This window comes from Panthera tigris, chromosome A1, assembly GCF_018350195.1.
Source record: "Panthera tigris isolate Pti1 chromosome A1, P.tigris_Pti1_mat1.1, whole genome shotgun sequence".
In the NCBI taxonomy this organism is placed as follows: Eukaryota; Metazoa; Chordata; class Mammalia; order Carnivora; family Felidae; genus Panthera; species Panthera tigris.
The window spans coordinates 170,203,372-170,226,086 of record NC_056660.1 but is presented as its reverse complement, the minus strand read 5'-3'; the positions used below and the strand labels follow the sequence as shown (position 1 = coordinate 170,226,086).

Here is a 22,715-nt window from a genome sequence, read left to right as displayed (position 1 = left end):
GTATCACATGAATTACAGTTGACACGTGAACAACATGCGTTTGAATTGCAAGGGTCCATTTACATGCAGATTTTTTTCAATAGATGCATTGAAAAGTTTTTTGGAGATTTTCAACAATTTGAAAAAACTCACAGATGAAGTATGTAGCCTAGAAATACCCGAAATGTTAAGAAAAAAATTAGGTATTATTGTAAGAATACAGTACATAAAACATTGAACATAAAAACTATGCATTAATTGACTGTTATCTCTAAGGCTACCAGTCAACAGTAGGCTATTAGTGATTAAGTTTTGGGGGAGCCAAAAGTTATAGGTAGATCAACTGTGTTGAGGAGTTTGGTGCCCCTAAACCCAGGATTGTTCAAAGGTTAATTGTATTTTAATTTTTACCAAGTATTGTAATTTATCTACACTACATTATAGTTTTTAAAAGTTTCCCAATTTTCACATATTCAGAAAGAAAACTTTCTGAATAAGTACCAGTTTCCTGAGCAATGCTGTTTAAGCAGTTCAGTCACAATTATATGAGTAGCAGTGATAATGTGTTTGGTGAGTAAATCTCAACATATAACACATTTCCCTTTATTAATAATGAATTCTTTTAAAAATTTTTAATGCTTATTTATTTCTGGGGGGGGGGGGAGAGAGAGAGAGAGAGACAGAGAGAGAGAGTGAGAGCATGAGTGGGGAAGGGACAGAGAAAGAGGGAGACACAGAATCTGAAGCAGGCTCCAGGCTCTGAGCTATCAGCAAAGAGCCCGACACAGGGCTTGAACTCATGGACTGCGAGATCATGACCTGAGCTGAAGTTGTACACTTAACCGACTGAGCCACCCAGGTGCCCCAATAATGAATTCTTAAGAGAGAATAACATGACTGTCAGTGGCTTTACATTGTTGGGATTTCAAAGCAGGATTTTCCCTGGTACCATAGGAGATAAATAATATAATTAGATGAAGAATAGTGGAATTATCTTTAATAGTTCAAGCTAAGAGAGAGATTTTTTTTTTTAACAGAACAAAACAAATCTACAAATCTTACCTTAAGCTTGCGTCGGGCATTGAATTCTTGGAGCTTCTTTTGAGCAGTATCCATGTGTACAAAATTAGCTGCTTTGCCTGTGACCCATGGGTGCTGGAGAGCTTGGAAAGTAGTCAGCCGTTTCTTAGGATCCAAAACAATTAATTTTCTAACCTGAAATGATAAAGAACCATAGATTTCTTAGGGAGATTTTTTTATGGCTTGCCCCTCAGCTTGTGAACTTCTATTTTCCTAGCAATACCATGAAATAGACATTTAAAAAAAAAAAAGCTTTTAAGCCGTCAGTAGTCACTGTACTGATAGCTTCAGGTAGCAGCGGCTGAGGGGGTCTGAGAAGACAGTGGTGTGTACCAGCTAAGAGCCTAAACTTGCAGACAGTTTTCCAAGGGAGGTTAAAGAAACAGGTCCTGGCTTGCCTGTGGACTGGAAGCTGTCTGAAGGAGAACCAGCATCTGAATAATTCTAGGCTGTACTTCATACCACTTAGAATTCAGAACTTGTTGGGGAGCCTGGGTGACTCAGTCGGCTAAGTGTCCGACTTCAGCTCAGGTCACGATCTCGCAGTTTGTGGGTTTGAGCCCCGTGTCGGGCTCTGTGCTGACAGCTCAGAGCCTGGAGCCTGTTTCAGATTCTGTGTCTCCCTTTGTCTCTGACCCTCCCCTGTTCATGCTCTATCTCTCTCTGTCTCAAAAATAAATAAAAACGTTAAAAAAAAAAAGAATTCAGAATTTGTTGTATCTCAGTGGAGATAGTATCATCGTGCATCCATCATGTTTTCTATGGGGATTAAATGGCATCAAAGGGACAGTACCATAGTCCTTACTCTTATCCCATGACTCTGATAAAGTTCATTCTTTCTAATACCTTCAGGGTTTTGAAGGAATAAGCCAAGTGCTGGAGTAAAAGCCTATTTAGAATCAAAGCAAAGGTGTCAGTGGTTTGGGGGCATGATTTGTTTAAAGGACTGAATTCAACCCATGGCAGACCATTCTGGAGGTTGACCCCTGAGGATGAGCAGATAATAAACTGCCAGGGAGATCAACAACCAAAATAATCTCTGGCCCTGGGCTCAGAAGGGGTGACCTGGAATGAGGCAGAGACTATTTGGAGTTAGGAGGCATGTTCAAGCCCAGTTACATCTCTTACCTACTTTTGTGACCCTAGACAAAGACCCACATACTAACTGAGTCCCTGTGGACATTCTCCTAGGCCCTTTTCTTATATGATCTCATTTCCACCTTCATTCCTTTGTAAATACACTCTTATGTGCATATAAAAATGTTTCAAAATTCATATAATTCTTTCCATGACCTTATCAACTTGGAACTATTAGCTCCAATTCATAAATGAGGGATGAGAGGAAGCTCAGAAAGATGTAGTGCCTTACCTAAGGTCGGACAACTTGTAATTGGTGGAGGCTGTGTGCAAACTCAGGTCTGTCTTACCTCAGAGCTCATTTTGTGGCTACTCTACCACAGCGCCTCCGTGGCAGTCCGTCAACTCCCCTGGCCTTCAGTCTGCGCATGTGGCAAATGAGGGGCTTTTGGTGTCGTAGGCCTAAGGTCTTCCTAACTCTGATAAGGTAAGAAGAACTGAACACAGGCTAACACAAATCAGGCAGCAACTCAAATGAAGAACACATACCTGGTTCTCCTTTTACTTCTTTTCTGTAAAATTTGCAAAGAAGTGTGTGTTTGGGGTAAGAGACAAAATTTGTAGAGGGTAGAGATGTGAGGTTGTCTGGGCTAAAACTCTGAGAGGAGGTGGTGGGAGGCACAGGTGGTTAAGGAAAATGAATGTGCAGAAGGAAGTAAAAATCTGATTGCAGTCCCCCTATAACCTGTGGGATACATGTCCTAATAATTTTATGTAAATGGCACCTAATCCTTAGCAACAATTCACAATATTATTTCCCTCCCATTTTTCAATGGTCCTTTTCCTCCTCCTCATCATTACCATCCTCATCCTCATGAAAATACAAAGAATTTACTGAAATTCAGAATGTTCCCCCAAATTCCACATGTCAGCATTAATCTTTACATCTGAAGATACTGATGCACTGAATTGTTAAACTTGCTGAAGGTCAGAGAGACCCGGTGATCCTGCCAAGATTCAAACCCAAAGCCTTGCCTTGATCCGACAGCTCCCCTCACAACCTGACTCCACCATGTGTTGGCACTGTTCCCCTGCTGTTATCAGAACAGATGCAGGTTCTTCTGGTAAGTACACAGCTGTGGTACTCAAGGACTCTGTTAGTTCTGAAGTTTCATAAATTTATTAGCTCAAAGGTAAGACTTAGCTGGATGGAGGTGCCTGGGTGGCTCAGTCAGTTAAGCATCCAACTCTTGATGTCAGCTCAGGTCATGATCTCACGATCCATGAGTTCAAGCCCTGCATCAGGCTCTGCGCTGACAATGTGGAGCCTGCTTGGGATTCTCTCTCTCTGCCCCTCCCCCACTTGTGCACGTGTGCTCTCTCTCTCTCTCTCTCTCTCTCTCAAAGTAAAATAAATTAATTAAGGAAAAATTAGCTGAGGAGTGCCTGGGTGGCTCAATTGGTTGAGCATCCAGCTCTAGGTTTTGGCTCAGGTTCATGATCTCGCAGTTTTGTGGGTTTGAGCCCCACATCTGGCTCTGCCCAGACAGTGTGGAGCCTGCTTGGGATTCTCTCTCTCCTTTCTCTTCCCCTCCCCCACTCACCCTGTCTTTCAAAATAAATAAACTTAAAAAAAGTAGCCGAACGAAGGAATATCACAGCTAATGCTCTTATCCACTTAATTTTCATTAGAGATGAAAAGAAAGTAAAGGAACTGTTATGGAGTTAGTTGACGGTAGTTAGTTAACATGCATTATATATCCTTAAGTCTCACAAAATCTAGACAAAGGTACTGTATCATCCCAGAAAAGAAAACTAGAGAGATTAGATAACAAGCCCAAGGTCACACCTGTAGGTTGTAAGAAAGGGGGCACTTTAAAAAGGGGGCACTTCAGGTGTGTCAGACTTTAAAAATCTATGGTCTATTTCCTGATCCATTGTTTCATTCAGTACACATTTACTGAGTCTGCACTACATGCCCATGTGGTACTAAGACCTGGGCACACATGCCTCGACCTCTCCCAGAACTTGCAGTCCAATTAAGGAAGACCTTTCCACAAGTAAATATAACTAACAACCATCATGAAAGCGTGAGTTGGAGGCAAAGGAATAATAGTGGCGGAAGGAACAAGGCAGGTGTGGGAAGGAGGGACTGCTGAAGCGGGAGGTGGGGGGGCGGCAAAGCTACCCCAAGGGAGTCAAATGGCAACTGCGGCTTGACATGAAGAGTTACCCATGTGAGAGGTGTGTGTGCACGTGTGTGTATGTGCACACGTGTGAGAGAGAGGCAGTATGGAGGAAGAGGCTGGAAGATAGGAGGAAGAACGTTACAAAGCAGAGGAAAGAGTAACGGCCCACACGCTGAGCTACCCTGACGAGGGGCTGTTAGTCTGATACCCTGGTGTGAAGACAGACCAGAGGACAGTCTGTGAAATGGGTGGCATGGGCAGGGTGACAGGTTCCCGGCCAGGCGGTGCTGTGTAGATCTCATTACAGATTTTGGATTTTCTCCTAAGGGCCTCAAAGCAGGAGAGTGACAGAATTGATTTATTTACTAGGCCCTTCCTCAGGATCCTGCTTGGAGAGCTTACCTGAAAAGGGCATGGAGGAGGTGGGAAGGCCACAGGGGGGTTGTGGCAGTGGTCACAGGAGAGGACAGGCCTGGTAGGGGCAGTGGTGGTGGAGTGGGGAGAAGCGGATGGATTCAAGAAGTGTTCAGGCGTGTGGGGCCTGGCTTGAGCCAGGAGTCGGGATGATGCCTCCACACATTGCACACACTGTCTCTCTGCCTGACTGCACTGAAAAGTCATGGTCTATAGGGGGTTTGTTCCACGAAAGAACATGGATGGGAAGGAGAAAAAGTTTGGAGGGAAAAGAGCATTGGCTGGAAACCTGGATCATTTGTTCCGCTGGGGAGCTGTGTGACCTTGGACAGTCAGTTCACCTCTCTGGGCTTTAGCACCCTCATCTTTAAAAGGAGGGAAACATTTGATGACTTGAATGTTAGAAGATCTTAGAAGATCCCTTGGAGAGCTATCCTTCTGTGGTTCAAAAGTTAGCTTTTAGTTATTTCTGGGTGGTTTTTCTCTAGCCATTGATGGTTACTGCTTTCATCCCATGCTAGTATCTCCTTCATTTTAGAATAGGTGGGCCATCTCCGGTGACGATATACACACAAACTTTAATATGAGCTTAAGTGAGATCCCAAGTAAAACAAACAAAAAACCAAACAAAATGAATTATCAGTAGAGTGTAACTTGTTTATGATGCCAGTGATGCATGATGGGACTTGTGTTACTACTGGGATATTTTAATAAGTTTGAACCTCTCAAGATGCAATGCTTATTTGAAATATAATCAAATCTAGGTAATCTAGGCAAGCCAGGTTAAAATGGAATTATTCTGTGTAAATTATATTTGAATTCACCCAGAACAGCTGGCTTCACAGGCAAGTTTTTACCTTGACTAGATGGTAAAAACTCACTAATTAATACTGTAGTGACTTTTAGTTTGTGATAATTCAGCTGGTGATGAGTCAGGCATATCTGTTTTTCATTATCTACAAGGAAAATGCATTAGTGTGCCTTTTATATGTTTTATAAAAAATACAATTATAAAGAAATAAGATATTAAGAGGGGCAAATTTTAAAAAATGACACTGCCCATTAACTAATTAAAAATGAATACGAGGATTGTTCTTCGTTTTGTTTTGATCACACTTACCAAGTCCTTGGCATTTAGAGATACTTCATCCCACCAGGGGGAGATAAAGTAGTATTCACAATTCAGAATTCTCCTGAACATGAACTGATCACCTCTTTCATCATAGAATGGTTCAAATCCACAAAGTCTAGAAGGACAAAAGATAGGGAATAAAATGTCTTTAAATGCCTAAATACATTTCATCAAATTTTTGTGGTAATTCAGAATTGTCCTTTTCACAGCTTCCCATTAAGAACACCAGTCTACTCAGCACGAGTGTGGAACTGCCTCGTTATAATTCACTTTTGCTGTGTAAATACACATCATGCTCTCTGGAAGTAAGAATAGGTACAAAGCCGATTCAGAATTTCTACAAAGAGTTTATAATAACATCAATAACTCTGACACAAAACAATAACAATAATTGTTAACACTATTACAGGCACTATGCTAATGATTTTCTGAGGATTTCTTTTCAGCAGGAATTGAGAAGATGGACTGATTAGAAGTTCCAATTTATTACAAAGTGGAAGAATTAGGATTTTGAGATTAAACAGATTAAGAGGTAGACAGAAAAGATTTTTCAGTCATTTTTCCTCAGCTCTATTCGCTGAATTCCACCATAGAAATGAGTAAAGTATACTAGATTTCCATCCCACACCAGTTTGGATGTCAGGATGAACAAAGACAGGAGCTAAGACTATTGTCAGGAAACGACCCTTTAAAACCTGACAGAGTGAACACATGGGGCCAACAGAGATGAATGGGCTGGTGCTCCCTCAGCCCTGTGTGTGACCCTCACTTCTGTATCTCTGGAAGACCTACATTCACCTTCACTTTCCACTAGGGGGTCAGCATACAAGTGAACGGGAAAAGTGGGGGGAAAGAAATAGAAAATCATCTCCAACATCCTAAAGAGAGAGAGGAAAAGTGAGTTGCTGAAAAGAGACCACCAAAAGCCTCCACTGTAGGGGCAGCTGGGTGGCTCAGTCGGTTAAGCATCTGACTTCGGCTCAGGTCATGATCTTGTGGTTCACAAGTTTGAGCCCCGCATCTGGTTTTCTGCTGTCAGCTCAGAGCCTGGGGCCTGCTTTGGGTTCTGTGTCTCCCTCTCTCTATGCCCCTTCCCTGCTCGCGCTTGGTCTTTCTCTCTCCCTCAAAAATAAAAATATTAAGAAAATTTAAAAAAAAACCCTCCACTCTTTACGGATGGGTACAGGTTCTGAAATCACTAGGGATCAAGAGGAAACTATAAAAACAAGTCCCTACCAGGATATGAGTTGCACTGGACAAAAAATGGAGGGGAAAGGATGAACATGTTAAAAAACATTTTCTTAAATTCTTCTTTCAATCTGGTCAGGAGGGTGCAGAGCATGAAATGTTTGAGTGCTTTCTAATGCAGTGGGTTTCTAGGGAAAAGCATTTTGTCATGTCCTTTGCTCAGGGACTGTTCTATTGGGAGTCTTTGTCTCTTTTGAATATTCTGGAGCCAGCCAGGACAAGAAAGGCCTGGCAGTGCTGAGGCTCGGACCAGTGTGTCCTCTCCCACCGCAGCCAGCCATCTGCACTGAGAGTCCTGCTCCCCCATAAGGAGAGAAGGGAGCCTACGTCCACACAAGGGGGCAGCTCAGCCTTGCCTGGCCCTCCAGTGCCAGCCACAACACTAGAAAAATATAGCCTACTGTTAGTTAGTCATGGAGAAATTAGCCAACGTTCCAGGCTTGGTTTAGGAAACTCTTCTGTTTCCCCTTCTGGAAGTCTAGAAAGAAAAATTACAGTTCAGAAGGTACAGTACTCAAATGCCTTTCTTACTTCTCAAACATATCTGTAAATCTGTGCACTGATGACAGAAGTAAAAAGTTTATGTCATGTCAGCCTAAAATGCCAAAAATGGAAGAACTGTGACACAGAACAACACACACACACACACACACACACACACACACACACACTACAAAAAGCCTTCAGAAATGGAAATATTTGAGAATCCTGACAACGGAAGTTGCAGAGGACATTAGGGTTAGGCCAACCATGTGAATGTCTGATACAGGGGAGCTCCAGGCTGCTGGGCAGAACTGTAGGGTGGGACAGATGCAGGACAGAGTTCAAATCTCTGGCCTTATCTGAGTCTGATTCTGACCTGAGCATTGTAGTAGTTGCTTTTGTCTGACGGCACAAAGGATTTAGGTGTAAAAGGTAGAGGGACCAGAATTTCTGTGAGAAATAACAAAATGGCCTTCATTTCTAGTCTACTGTCATCCTTAGAAAATAGCAAGGTCACAGCACAAAATAGCTCAGTGGAACTTTTAATTATAGTAAAGGAGATACACAGGTCCACTGGCACAGTCTTGGAGAACTTGTCCTGGTTGCAGGGCTGTGGTGGTGGTCACAGGCTACTACTGCATACTTTGAAGCAACACCTACTAATTAATGACCTTAAGTGAACCAGGGGAAGGGGCTTTGACAGACTCTTAAAATTATTTTCAGGGCTATGATGTTTCTCCAACAATCACATTCTTCCCTCTTCGTTTTCCCTGCTCAGTGACCACATTATGGGGTTTTACTCGTTCCAAATTTCAGGTTCTCAGGGTGAATGTGATATAGCTTCCTACCTCCATCTCTGAGTTCCTATACAACCTTAATGCTTACACCACCCCCCCCCCATCACATTTCAGCATGAAATTGCAATTGGGTGGGCACACTGATACTTTAGGGGCAAATCTGATTCATTATTTATTTCACGTCACTGTGATATGTCACCTGCCTAATTCAGGAGCCAATACTGTCTCCTGAGTATAAAAGTGACCTCAAATGTAAGCTGAAGGAGTTCCATGATGTGGCCTCGGGAATTCGTTTTAGTGAATTAAGCACTTAGTATGGCAAAAAAATTACCTAACAGTTTTGCACTTTCGTAAGAAAAAACTATGTTTCTCTACCTCTCCAAATGCTTTTCAAGCCTTTACTATATTCTGGATACACAAAGAATTCAACACTGAAACTATCTTTTGACGTTACACAGTAGCAGACAGCTATTTAATGGGTTGCTTATTAAACTTTTTTGTTTTGGCTACTGACTACTGAATATATCCAGGTGAACATAGAGTTTACTAATTTGTTTGGGGGTACCCTAGTTACCCTCTTCCTAGTCCTTATTACCCAGATACTACACTTTCTAAGATCACTATTAAATTCAAAAACAACAATAACAACAACAATACCCAAACCTCTTTCTGCTCTGGACTGAAATGTGTCTCCCTAAAATTCATATGTTGAAGTCCTAATCCCCCAGTGCAATGGTATTTGGAGATAGAGTCTTTGGGAGGTAATTAAGGTTTGATGTGGTCATGAGGGTGGGCTAACTTCATGATGTGATTTGCGTCCTTAGAAGAAGAGATACCAAAGAGCTTACATTCTTTCTCTGCCATGTGAGGAAAGAGTTAGAGGACAGGTGTCTGCAAGTCAGGAAGAGAGCTCTCACCAGGACTGGACCTCCTGGCACTCTGATCTCAGACTTCCAGCCTCTGAAACTGTGAGAAATAAAATTCTGTTGTTTAAACCACCCAGTTTGCAGTATTTTGTCATGGCAGCCTGAGCCGATTAATATCCTCTCTTTCATACCTTCCAAAATCTCTACAGATTTGCATGGTATAGGTTCCAACAAGTAACTGTGTAGTGTCTTCTAAATGGCAACCAAATCTGCTTGTCTTAAGTTAAACTCCAGAACTCACTGACACCTTTCTTCTGCAGCCTCTCTTCAGCAGTCTTCCCAGACACTCCTCTGTCCTTGCTTACCTCCCTCATATTCCTCTGCAATTCCATCATGTCTTTGGCAAATTTCCTGAAACCCTTTGTTTATTCATAGCCAGGAGCTCAGGAATGGAGTTGGGGATACCAGAGAGCAAGAGATTAGCCCAACTTTTTTCTACCAGAGAAAAGGTTTCTCTGAGTTTAGGGTATTAAACTCAAGGTCCTTGAGGACCTAACACAAATAGAAAACAAAATTGATAGGCAAATTGCATTAAAAACATTGCTGACAAGAAATGTACCAGTCTGGAATTGTTTACGAAATTAAATAGTCACTTGCTTTTTAAAAAGCAATACTAATAACTAAATACTAAATAACTAATAACTAAATACTAATACTGTATTTTGATGAGATGCAAATAAGTAAAATAAGAGCATGTTTTTAATAGATGGACTTGAGTTTCATATTCATTACTATCATCAAATAATGAATTGTTCTCCAAATCTGCTACACACTGCACCGCAAAATGGGACCGAGAAAAGTCCTGGACAGTGGGGCGCCTGGTGGCTCAGTCAGTTAAGCGTCTGACTCTTGATTTCCGTTCACAGTTCATGAGATTGAGTCCAGTGTTGGGCTCTGTGCTGACAGTGCAGAGCCTGCTTGTGATTTTCCCTCTCTCCCTCTCTCTCTGCCCCTCCCCTGCTCATGCTCCCTCTCTCTCTCAAAATAAATAAACATTACAAAAAAAGAGAGAAAGAGAGAAGTCCTGGACAGAAGTGCCGGTTCTAAGGAAATTATAGAATAAAAAGTAATGCTTATTTTCAGAAAATTCTATCACTGGCTACATTTAGTATGTCATAGAAAATTACAAAAGTCAAAAAGTAGTCTTGCTTTTTATGAGGACTATCAGTACCTAGAAAATATTACAGCAAAGGCAAATAGAACACATAGAGGTTGCTTTTCTTTACTTACAAGATGTAGGTGATTATTCCCACAGACCACATGTCCACCTCAGGTCCATAGGCACAGCCTCTAAGGATTTCAGGTGCTGCAGAAAGAATGAATATTGTGTTAAATGGGAGTTTAAATTTAACATTTACATCTCAATAACAAGCAACAGGTAAGAAATTAATTAACACAAAGTTCAGAACAGTTTTGTAACCAATTTTGTCTCCCCAAACCAGTGTGAGACTACAAACCCTCATGTCTACTTTAATGGGAGAAATCAAAGTCTTTCTGTGTTTGGGGTGCATAAAAATAAAGGTATTAACTTTAATATTCTACATCAGAACATTCATTCGAATCAGACAGAACTGCATCTCTGCTATAAAAGATCCCTTACTTCAGAGGGAGCTTTGTAGGTAGAAAAGGAACACAAATTTAGCATAATAAGGGGAAAAATGCAAGTTATGCTACCTTGAGATCTAGACCTTCTTGGGAGCATGGGGCATCCATGCAAACCTGTATTTGACAGCATGCAGGGCAGGGACCAGGGCAGGGACCTGGGCGGACAGTGGGAAGGACTGGGAAGTCTCTATGCTGGAAGGTTGGAACAGGTGTTAGAAGGGGCCCGGCACATGTCTTAGTACTGACAACTACACGTAGGTTCCCAGAGAGCAGCTGTCCCCAGTTTGGGATTATGAACTGAGAAAGGGATCTTCTCCGTGCACAATGAGCCTGATCCTATTAGCCCTGCCCACCATGGTGAAAATGGAAGGTCTTCTCAGCCGTCAAACGGCCCTGTAGTATAGAATGAGGAGATCTTTTCTGTTTTTATTATCTTAGAGCTGTGAAAATGGAGAGTTAACTGCGTCCAACTGCTTGCACCAAGAATTGGAGGTGTTATTTGTTTGCCTAACAAAGGAAGAAAAGGAGAAGTGAGAGTTTTACAATCCATGCAGAAATAAGGCTCGGGCCTCTAGCCCCAGAGTGGCCTATAGCCTCAGTGTTCCCATTTTGAACAAAAGTGCTGTAGATGTCAGTGGGGTCTCTGAGGGAGGAGCTGACCAATCCATGTTGAGAGGTCCTTGAGGGAGGCTTTGGGAATGGGGGCACCACCCTCCTCCTTCCAGCAGGGGGCAGGAGAGCAAGGGAGCTGGATCCCCGGTCTGCAGGCTGAAAATGTCATATTCAGAGTAGGTCATTAAAGTGAGCCCTGGAAGGCTGCTATCCTCCTGGAACTCTGAATTTGACTTAGAGGAAGGAACACAGAGGATTTTCCACTGATGTCTTCCCATACTACCCCCCTCCCCCATCCTTTTGCAATCAGGATATTCTCTTCTCTGCACAAACTGTGTTACATAAAATACAAGAGATGAAGAGCCCATACGGTGAAACGAGAGTGTGCAATGTAACACTCCAAGCAGCAATTCAGCAAGATGCACCCTTTAAAGAATGGTGTCTGGGGCCAGGAAGTTTTTCTCATATATAGGCATATTATTCCTAGAAAATTTTCCTCTTAGAATTTAATTAACATAATTAAGAAAAATGCACGCTCGTTGCCAACACCATTCACTCCTTCAGGTTAGCTTTCGTTTTCCAGGGCAATCTGTACCCCACACATGGTTCCTTTGGGCCTCAACACTGAGCGCCCACTTGCAAATGCCTTGCTCATCAGGGTTCAGAGGAAACTCTGGTTAGGCTGCCTCTTCCAGGAGGGCCGCTGTGCTGTCTGTGTCACTGGGAGCTGTTCCAGTCAGGGAGCTGAATGCACTCACATTTAGTACGATTAGCCCTTCCCCACTCAGGTCTTCCCATCAGTGAAGTGCTGTCAAGTCCCACACTGACATTTAGACATACAGAAATCTGTTGGGGAGAGTCCTTTACATTTTCTGGGACTCGTTTTTACCTCTAAAACCTAAGTGAATTGGATTAGCTAATTTCCAAGTACTTCCAAGAGTTTGAAGCTACTAGCCACTGTGATATTAGTAGAGGGGTTGTTACTGCCAATTTAAGCAAGAAGAGAGGACAGGCACTCCACTGAATTCCCGTTCCTCTGCCGGAGTGTCAACTGTGTATGCTGGCCCCGGGCGTACCTATCCTATTGGCTCCAGGGCTCTCAAGCCTCCCTTCGGTGCTGTCCAGAGGTGAACACCCTGTCGCAGAGGTCAGGTGGTTTTTCTGGCCATTCTTGATAGCTCCCAGGTAAGGGCCCAAATGAAGTGAATACCATGGAACAAAACTCTTTCTGAATCCACTTTTTAGGGCATCTGGTTTTCTTACCTGACCTGGTAATATCTGACCTCCCCTCACAGCACAGGTTGCAACCTTACCCTCCAGAGGCAACTTAGTTCCTTGTAAGGCGGTAGGCTGCAATGTGGGCAATCCCCTGGTGTGAAACACTAAACTTTCCATGGTGAGGTTAACTGAGACAAAAGGAATATAGAATGTTTTTGCCCTCCATAATAAATTTCTCTTAAAAAGAATTTATAATATTTACTAATCAGAATACAAAACTTAGGTGAAACAAACCCTAAGCATCTAGATACAATCAGATCCCATTCACAGAAACCTTTAAATATTTTCACAGTTGCTAGTTATCATAACCTTGACTTCAGGACCAGCAGAATATACTCTTGTAATCTGTCTGAACCCTTTCCAAGAGCCAGAAGCTTTCCAGAATACATTTCAAGCTCCAGCATACCAGCGCTACAGGTCTCCTAGGTATCAAATGTCCTTGCGGTGGATTCTACAAATTTGTGATTTTATTAAGGAGGGAAATACTTGACTACTTCCAACTTGGTTCAGGAAAAGACATCAGCTAGCCCACCTTTTAATGCTATAAGCACTTCCAGGTGTCCTACATATCTTTTCACCTCACTGCCCAAACAAACAAATAAGTCAAAAAAATACAGTAAGTTAGAAAATCATTTCAAGGTGTGATCCAGTTTTTAAAAATGTGTTTAAAATAATTTAGAATCCTCTTTTCTAAAAAAGTCAATAATCCTTTATTGATTTCTCTGGATGTCTTCTAAGCGGATGCAAGTTTTGTGCCACTTCATAAGCTTATCATTCGTGTTATTGCTCATTAACACTAAATGCTACAGAGCTCATACTCCAATCTCCAACACAGAATAATTGTGGTAAATGGTCTTAGAATTGCCAAGATACCAGCCTTCACTTTTTTAAAAAGCAATTTTAACTGAATATCAAAATTATATTAAAAATTCAAACTTTATGATATTTATTTACCAACATACCACTTAGACCTCAGAGTGTTGCTTTTTCGATAAGATCATGGTACCATTAAAACTTCTAGACACTGAGGGTCCATCTACAGACTGGGATGAATTTCAGTTTATTAAATAAACTCACTGTTACTAGTTCTCGAAATGGTCCCACATAAAAAGTATGAGGTATGCCCTATGACACTCTGACAGGGGCCACTGAGGGAAGTTTCCCCTCTTTTTCTAAAGCCCTAGGAGAAAAGTAGAGGGATGATTTTGGTCATGGATTGCACCTTCATTTTGTCATTTCCTTCCTACCTATTGAGTTAAGACCACACATTGGCATTCTTTAGCAGAAGACTTTTTTCAAACTACTGTTAACTCTTCTGAGAAAGACAAATCCCAGGGAGACTAAGATGAGTGAAATCCACATGTTCATTCATTCACTCATTAAACAAACCATGAACTATTTATTAAGTACCTGCTGTATGATGGGCACTATGTTAGATGGTGTTGGGGGAGCAATGGGGAGTTCCAGAGAACACGTCTCTGCCACCATGGAGCTTACAGTTTGGTGGGGGAGGTAGGCATTGATCAAGAAAGCCACATAAAGAAACACAAAGTGGTAACTGTAAGTGCTTGGATGGAGGGTGTCTCCAATAGAGGGCTGACCTGGTGAGAAAGATCAAGGAAGGTGAGTAGAGAAAGCAAAGTTTAAAGTGAGATGTGAAAGACTGGAGAAGTTAACCAGGCAAAGGGGGAGAGGGCAGTGGTTGAGGAAAGAGAGTGAAGCGGGTTGGGTGGAGCTGCCACACATGCAGAGACTTTGTGGCTGGCAGGAGCGGGCAGGAGCGAGGGTGCTCAAGGAGCTGAGTGTGGCTGGAGCACAGCCCTGGGCACAGTGAAGTCCCTGTGAGATGAGCCCCTGTGAGGCAGAGGCCAGACTACAGATTCCAGGACATGAGGGCTTCTGTTTGTTTGTTTATTTGTTCTTAAATTCTCTCCTATGCTTTTGTTTTAGTGATTCAAAACACAGAGGAACAAATCTATTTTCATCTTAAAGCCTGAATCTGACTTTGCAGAATTCCACCCCCTCCTACAGCTGAGGGAGAGCCACTGTGGAGCTTTTCACTGTACAGTCTTGTCTCGAATTGAGTTTTCTTTAGAGCACAAGTCTTCAGCATCTAGAAGTCTCTCTACACTTTGCCTCTGAGGAGTGAGCACTGAGGAAGGGATTTATCTAACAGAAGGAGAAGAGCAGTGTTTGGAAATTCTCTCCCCTTGTTGCTCTTAACATGGTGAGGAACCCAGAGGAGAATGCACTCCAGGCAGCTTCCTACAGGCAGCTGGGCAGACCCTACTCTGTGCTTTCCTCAGCACCTGTACCATGTGTGGTCCTTTGTCAGGGTGTCACAGATATTTGGTGAGAACGGGGCACAACATTTAAGCCCTGTCAAGTGCAATTTTTGCTTTGACAACAGAGAAGACAGGTCATGTCCCGGCGCCATTTTGCTTAGTGTTGTAACAAAGGGGTGAATCAGACTGGGATACAGTTGACATGTTTCCAGAAGGAGTTGCCTCTGGCTAGGAGTAGCCTTACCAGTTTACTACAGTGACTCTCAGAATACTACTGATTCCATACATGCCATGGTGTGAGAGGTTGAGAAGGGCTGAGGAGGCATGTGGGGCCTCCGTCACTTTGGGTATCTATGACTTGTAGTGTAGAGCAAGAAAGAAGTTTGAAGGATATTTTAAAACTCAAGGGATACACTTCATGACCTAACTCATCTTTTCCATTTTCCTGGGCTCTTGATCTTTTACACTACAAACATCAGTCAATCCATCTCTCACTTAGTATTTTTTCATTAAAGCTGTTTAAATAAGTCTTCCTTGCCACACGAATTGCATGATACTTCTCTTTGTATAAATCTTATAAATGGGTGAAGAAAGATAGCCTGTTTATTTTCCCCATCTTACTTTTTATTTTTTAAATAATACCCTGAAGAGAAAATCAAGTATTTGAGAACACCTAAGTACTTTCAGAAGGGAAAAAATAAACACAACCTATTTTTATTACCCTGGGAAAGTTTTATGTCTATGAAATTCACTTTTCTATGATCCCACAGAGCCCTCCCATCTTAGAGCAATCACTATTTGTTCCGAATCTTAATCAGACTGAGTCTCCTGCTCACTTCAAAGCTGTGATGGATGCAGGCCCAGGGACAGCAAAGAGGTATTCATTCTTGAAAATCTGCCTCTACAAGGAGGTGGAGTATCAATAAACTGAACTCGTCCTAATATTAACATCATGCAAGAGTCTCTTTTGGATATGGAGATACAGATATAAAGTGATGGACACGGACTTCGAACTCTGTTAAGTATGGCAAATACCATGTTTTTCTCTAATGGAGCTATAAATCTTATTGTAATTATCACTAATAATTCTCTCAAAATATTTTTATTTTGTGCATATCCTATCTGTGACAACATTCTAAATGGAACACTCTGTGGGTGTTCAGGGCCCAAAGAATACATTTTAAGCAAGTCTCCTTCCCACTTGCCATCAGTCACCCTTCCTATGACCACTTCTCCCCTGCATTCCGCCCTCACATGGGTAATAATAGAGCTGAGTCCTTAGCACAGTGAGTTCTCTGGCACAGCTGGTTCTGTTCCTTAGGTAGTCATTTACAGTTACAAAGAGGGAAGGACAGAGAATGATTTATGGTATGGGGACGCAGAAGTTAAGGATGACCAGCACATTAAAAGGCTGTTTCTAAGCCAAAGAGAACATGAAAAGTAGGCGGAAGGACAATCTCTTCAGACTCAATTTTATAAGCCGTCTCAGGTCAGAATATATTTGGTTAACTTGGATTAAATGAAGCGCTTGCCATAATCCTCAACATAGTTTACACATATAAAATATATATAGACAGACAGTGAAGTAATATTATGAATGTCAAATACTATGTATCTGCTGGGTGATGCAGAAATGAGCAACACTCTGTCTCCTCTCCCCTTGCTCCCCTGAATCCTGAGACACGGGTCAGTAGTCAGCCTCTGGGACCATTTCCCGAGCCAGGGAGGCAGCCCCTCCTTCTGCTGATAGCTTTAGATGCTAGAACACTGTTGAGTATATTGTGCCCCATATCTGTGCCTTGCAGCACCCATTCGTAATTCCTAATTCTGTCCAGTGATGCTTCCTCCACTATCTGATGTTCTATGAATAATAAACATGGTTTCTTCTCTCTGGCCTCTACTGGTGATGTTGCCCCAGGATCAGTCTGGGTTGTTTCTTCATCTTCCCTGGAGTCTCATGACTTTCCATAGCATCTATATGGTGACAGAGCCCCCATTTATATCAACAGACATGACCCTGCTCCTGAACCTCAAACATATATACCCTCTGCCCACATGTCATCTCCACCTGGATATCTAACAGGCATCTCAAAATCAACGAGCTCCAACCCCGTTGCTCCTCAAGTCCTCCCTATCTCAGTAAATGTGAACTCTATCCTGCCAACTGGAGCTCTTTGGTCCCCCTCCTACCTATTATTTCTCCCCTTATCATTGCACTTCACTCAACTGTGTCCTTCTTCAACCTATAGACACCCAGCTGTGTTCCTGCCTCAGGGTTGGTGTGCTCTGTCCCCTCCACCTGGAATGTTCTTTCCATAGAATCTGCATGGCTTGCTCTCTCCCTGCCTCTTCCAAATCTTTGCTCTTCTGCTACCTCATAAGTGAAGCCTTCCCTGGTCAGCCTGTCCCAACGCTTTCTATCCTCTTTCCCAACTCTATAGGAATGATCACCTTTCTATATATTGACACAATCATTCTCTTTATTATTTGCCTTCTCTCACTAAAATGTACCACCCTTAAAGAAGAGATCTTGTTTGTTTGTTTGTTTGTTTGATTGATTGTTATATCCCTAACACCTAGAATAGTGCCTGGTGCATAGTAGGAGCTCAGTAAATAATTTATTAAATGAAAAAAGAATTGAATAGGTACATAACTAAAGTTCCACAGAATACACTTTGTCTAGGTCAGTACCAGATCAATACAAATACCCCGAGAGGCTCATTTTCCTCTAGATTTAAAACTTCCAAGACAGCCTGCATTCCACCAGCAGAGTCCCTGTCATCTGCAAGGTCAAGACCAAGATAAGCTACGGCCTTTCCTCACCTCTCGTGTATCTATCCCCAGCCCCACTTTTTCCTTTACCTGGCATGTGCTCATACGGATCAAGCATTGCAAGCGTGCCTGGGACAGTCATATGGTGGCTGCAGACACAGCCTATCTTAGGGAGAAAGAAGGGCCATGGTCAGCAATGGGAGATGGACCTAGGCACTCCTTACTCACCTGCTGAGCATTCTCTGCTTGCTTCTTCTCACATCCCCTGCTCTTGCCCATCGTCCACTAACCCCACAGGAGCCCTGTGTACACACATCAGCCCATCAAGCATGTTATAGGCCGTGCAACTGACATTTTACTATGTACTCTTCTGTTTTCTCTTAAGTTCACTGTAAAAAGAAAGTCACCATAGTGGGTATTTAATTAGCTCTCAGGTGAGATCATCCCTTAGCCAGTTAGATTACCAACATAATCTGACACTCTTGTTATTTCACCTTAGCTATTTAGTCCTCTAGAAATGAACAAAATACATCTTTTATGAAACTATTCTGAAAGCTTATATTTTAGATGATTAGATTTCCTTCTACTACATTAAATTTTCCTACATTGGTCATATTAGTATGTGTTCATGTAGACAGAAATCCCTTCTGTCTGACTCTAGGCTATTGAGAAATTATCTTTAATTTTGGTATAGTGAACAAAATAAATTATTTCTTTAAAATATAACAATGCAGAAACAACACAGGATTATCACTCCAATGGGACTCTGGCAAATGCCAAGAGAAAATCAATTCTGAAGAGCTTCTAGACCCTGCAAATTGAATTTGGATAGACGGGCAGAAATATGAACCATGAACATACATAGTTTAATTAACTAACCTTATGAGTAAATTAGAAATCAGTATTATACAGAAATACTCTTTTACCTAACCCTTTACCATATTGTTTTCTTTTCTACTCTCACAGCTTTACTTGTTTTTGTGATTGGCATTGGTAGGCTGAACACCCGCAGACTTCCAGTCTTAAATAGTTAAACCAGTCAAGACATTTGGTAGTAGTATTGCATACGTTGTGGCCTATTTATCGGGAGCCACGACCTAATGGATTTTTTTTTTTTTTTTTCTGAGACCTATTTCTTTTCGCAATAGCAAGATGTGGAGAATCTCTTCACGGCTATTTCAGAACACTAGTCATTGATTTCATTTATCTGGATCACAGATTTTAATTTTCTGGCCTGGAGTTTATTTTCCACTGGGCACACTTCCCAGGAAATAATGAGTATTTGCTTAAACATACAGCATCTGTGATTTTTCTTTTGCAATTCACTTATAGGAGAACCCTCTGTTATTAATAGCCTAGGGCAAAGGTTCTATGAATGAGACTGAATGGATGGCTTTTCACTTTTGTATTTCCTGACAAATGACAGATGGTGTAATATAAACACCCACTCCCTCAAAAGATGTAACTGAAAAAGCCTTCCATTAAAGGTAGACACTAGACCCCGTGTACATGAGGAGAACTGACCTGGAGTGTAATCACCCTTCCAATGAGCAAGAAAACAAGCTCACACGTCTCCTCTCTGTCAACTGAAGGGGCCTCAGATACCTTTTCAAGTTAAAACTAAAGTCTGTGTGTAAAGTCATGGTTTCTGTAGGACGACGGTGATTCCCACCAGTCTCATTTCCAGCTCATTGTATAAATGGGCAGTTTCCTCCCCACCTAGGTACTCTCAGAAGGGACACGCCAAACTCATGATGGCACTTACATGTATTGCAGGGAGGAAAGGCTAGAACTGAGTGAACCTCAAAGGGGCTTCAGCCTTGCCTATAAAGTCTAATTGTTTCATTACTATATGTTATTATCATTCACTATTATATTAACTAAAAAAAACAAAAACAAAAACGTTTGAACTCTGCATCTTGCCTCTTCTCTAGGCCATCCACTTCCTGTGCCCTGGGTGTGACTGCGACCTTGTTTTCCCTAACTCAGCCTTTCCAGTGTTTTTTGTGTTACTATACACAGGTGTATCCTTAAAATCCTGTCCCTAACCTCTAGGCGGGGGTGGGGGTGGGGTGGGGGAAGGGATAGTAAGTGAGAGTAGTGTGGGTACTTTTGGCAGGGGGGAATAGTAAGTGGAAAATAAGCCTCCATTATTAGATGGCATTATCTGTAAGAAGGGTCTGTTTATGGCAAGGACAAGACTCTGAACTAGTATTTTTATTATCATTTTATATTAAAAAAATGATTGGATGTAGGAACAGATCGAATACATCATTCTGAGAAGCTGTTTACGGGAGCGACAGCATTCTGTGTGTACATTTCTGACATCAGAGGGACAGGAAAGAGAATTTATAATCACTTTCTAATTTGTCTTCTTTTCTCTCCCTTTTTTCCCTCAAAACCATCTGTCATAATGACATTGTCGAGATATTTGTAAGATACAGATTTGATTTTAAAATATAATTGCCCTGATTAAGAACCTTTGCTCAATCACTACTATTTACTAAAGCAAATCTGAATTCCTTAGCCTGATGTATAGGTTATTTAAAAATATGGTCCATTGTATCTTTCCAAGTCCAACTATATCTATACTGCAGTTGTGCAAAGTGCCAAAGTAACCAACAGTCCCTGAATCTGCCAGATGCTACCACTCCTCTATGATTTTTCTCTTCCTTTGCCTACTTGCAAAGAATGCCTGTGGCTACCTCTTCACTTGTTGAACTCCTATCCAACCTTCAGAGTCCAGCTCAAATATTAGGGAGGATTAATTGTTCCCTCCCCTCTGAATACCTAGGCCTTTAGCTTGGATAAAACTACAACTTATCAACACAAACTGATTTATTGTGTATGGGTATTTTTTTCTTTAATAGCCCATGAAATCCTTAAAGGACAAGACCATATGGTGTTCACTCTTGAATCTCAGAGCCTCTTAGACATTCAATGTTCATTTTATCAATGAATGAATCATTCACTCATAGAATGGCTATTCTGTCACGCTGCAGGAAAGAGCTGCTCTTATCACTATTATCAAAGCCATTAAAAGGATGCTGCTATCTCTTAGTCACAGAAGGGACCCTTAGAGATGGCTACTGTAAGTTCTTCCTGATCTTCCCATTTCAGGGCTGCTAGTTCTCAGAAAAATGCTCCAACCTACCTACCTCCTAGGAATACTCAGTATTTGTACTTAGATAATGATTACTAAATTGCCCATCAGCTTTCTTCTTTTGGGAAATCCTTACTTTGTTTTATCATTCTTTTGTCAATTCTCTTTCAATGCTACTTTTGATTGGTCAGCAGTTAATACTCACAAATGGGCAATCCCATTTGGCACATGGTACAAAATTCGGGGTTCTTTTTTTATCTTTATGGCCTTGGAGATCGGGAGGCATGAAAGAAATATAGGAGGATGACAAGGACACATGAATTAGAGAAAGGGGAAATATCTATGGCACCATTAGATGTCATGGACAGGTTGTCGGCTAACGGTTCTAAGGAAAATAAAATATACATAAATATACATAAATATATATCTATATCTATATATCTATATCTATATATATATATAAATTATATATGTAAAACAAGAGGATGTCTATAGGGAACATGGTATACTTTAATAGTTTTTTTTTTTTCCCCCCCTGGTAATGGGAATCTTACTCAAGTTTGTGCTAGAGATAGTGAGCGGTCTAATGAAATACTTATGCTTAGTAACAGAACGCTGAATTCATTTGGGGCAGCAACATGTCCAGCCAAAAGACTCACTCTGGTAGTATGGAGGCTGTAACCAAGTACTGGCCAATAAGATAGAAGTGGAAGTGATGTGGAGCTTTAGCAAGTCTATTTAACAATGAAAAGGTACACCCTTTTTTCTCCCCTTCCCCCCTTCCTGTCACAGAGAATGTGGATGTAATGACTGATTTCAAGCAGCCATTTTGGACTGTGAGGAAGCATGCTAAAGAACGGTAGAGCAAGACAGAAAAGGCCTGGACCCCTGGCACTGAGATCCACAGAGCCTTACCTGGAGAACCCACCAGGATTGCCTTTCACTAGACTTTTAACATGAGAGAAATCAACTTCTATCTTTCATAAGCCACAGTTACTTGGAGATTTCTGAATTTACTCCTAATTGGTAGACTACTCTTGCCAAGGAGTTAAAGGTCCAGAACAAGAATATTTGGCACAATGTAAAGATTTAATAGAAAGACAGGTATACTTAATTCTGTGTAATTACTGGGTCTATGAACAATTGAGCTACAAGGACATAATATTTTAGATTCAGTAGGGAAATTAACTAGGTAAAAACAAAATAATAAAAAGTTTATTGTGAATATGTGAATTCCATATGTGAATATGGAAACATGGAGAAAGATGAGGAAGAATTCATAAGGCTATTAATACTGATTACACATACTTGGATTTTTACTTCCTGCAATGACCGAGTAATACTTTTGAGGTTTAAAAAACTAAAAACAAAACAAAACAAAACAAAAACATTTTAAGATGTAAATAATAACTGATAAATATTTCTATGAAGGAAAATTATATTGATTTATCTATATTGGCTTTTTTGAAGAGGGAATTGTATAAATCTGTTTTTAGGCTCTTGGATACCTAGATTCTCATCTCTGACCCACTAACAAGTAGATGTGGAATCTTGGGGAAGTCATACTCTAGAACTCAAAATGAGAAAGTTAGCAAATGAACTTTAAAGCTTCTTCTAGCACTAAAATTCTGTGAATTCAATCATATATTTGCTTCAGTGGATATCTAACTGTACCTTCTATAGTCTGATGTGCATGAATTCAAACATTGTTAAAATAAGTTAGTTACGTGGTTGT

At 41.3% G+C, this 22,715-nt stretch overlaps 1 protein-coding gene across 1 annotated transcript in view; it reads right to left on the bottom strand.

The window, feature by feature from the left end:
• CAMK4 (calcium/calmodulin dependent protein kinase IV) overlaps positions 1-22,715 on the bottom strand; it is a 213,346-nt gene that overhangs the window by 1,160 nt on the left and 189,471 nt on the right. The window contains exons 9-11 of the mRNA XM_007094096.3: positions 10,556-10,631; positions 5,860-5,986; positions 1,042-1,194 (exon numbers count right to left, since the gene is read on the bottom strand). Of these exons, the coding sequence (XP_007094158.2) occupies positions 1,042-1,194; positions 5,860-5,986; positions 10,556-10,631 (356 nt within the window). The remainder of the gene's footprint in view (positions 1-1,041; positions 1,195-5,859; positions 5,987-10,555; positions 10,632-22,715) is intronic.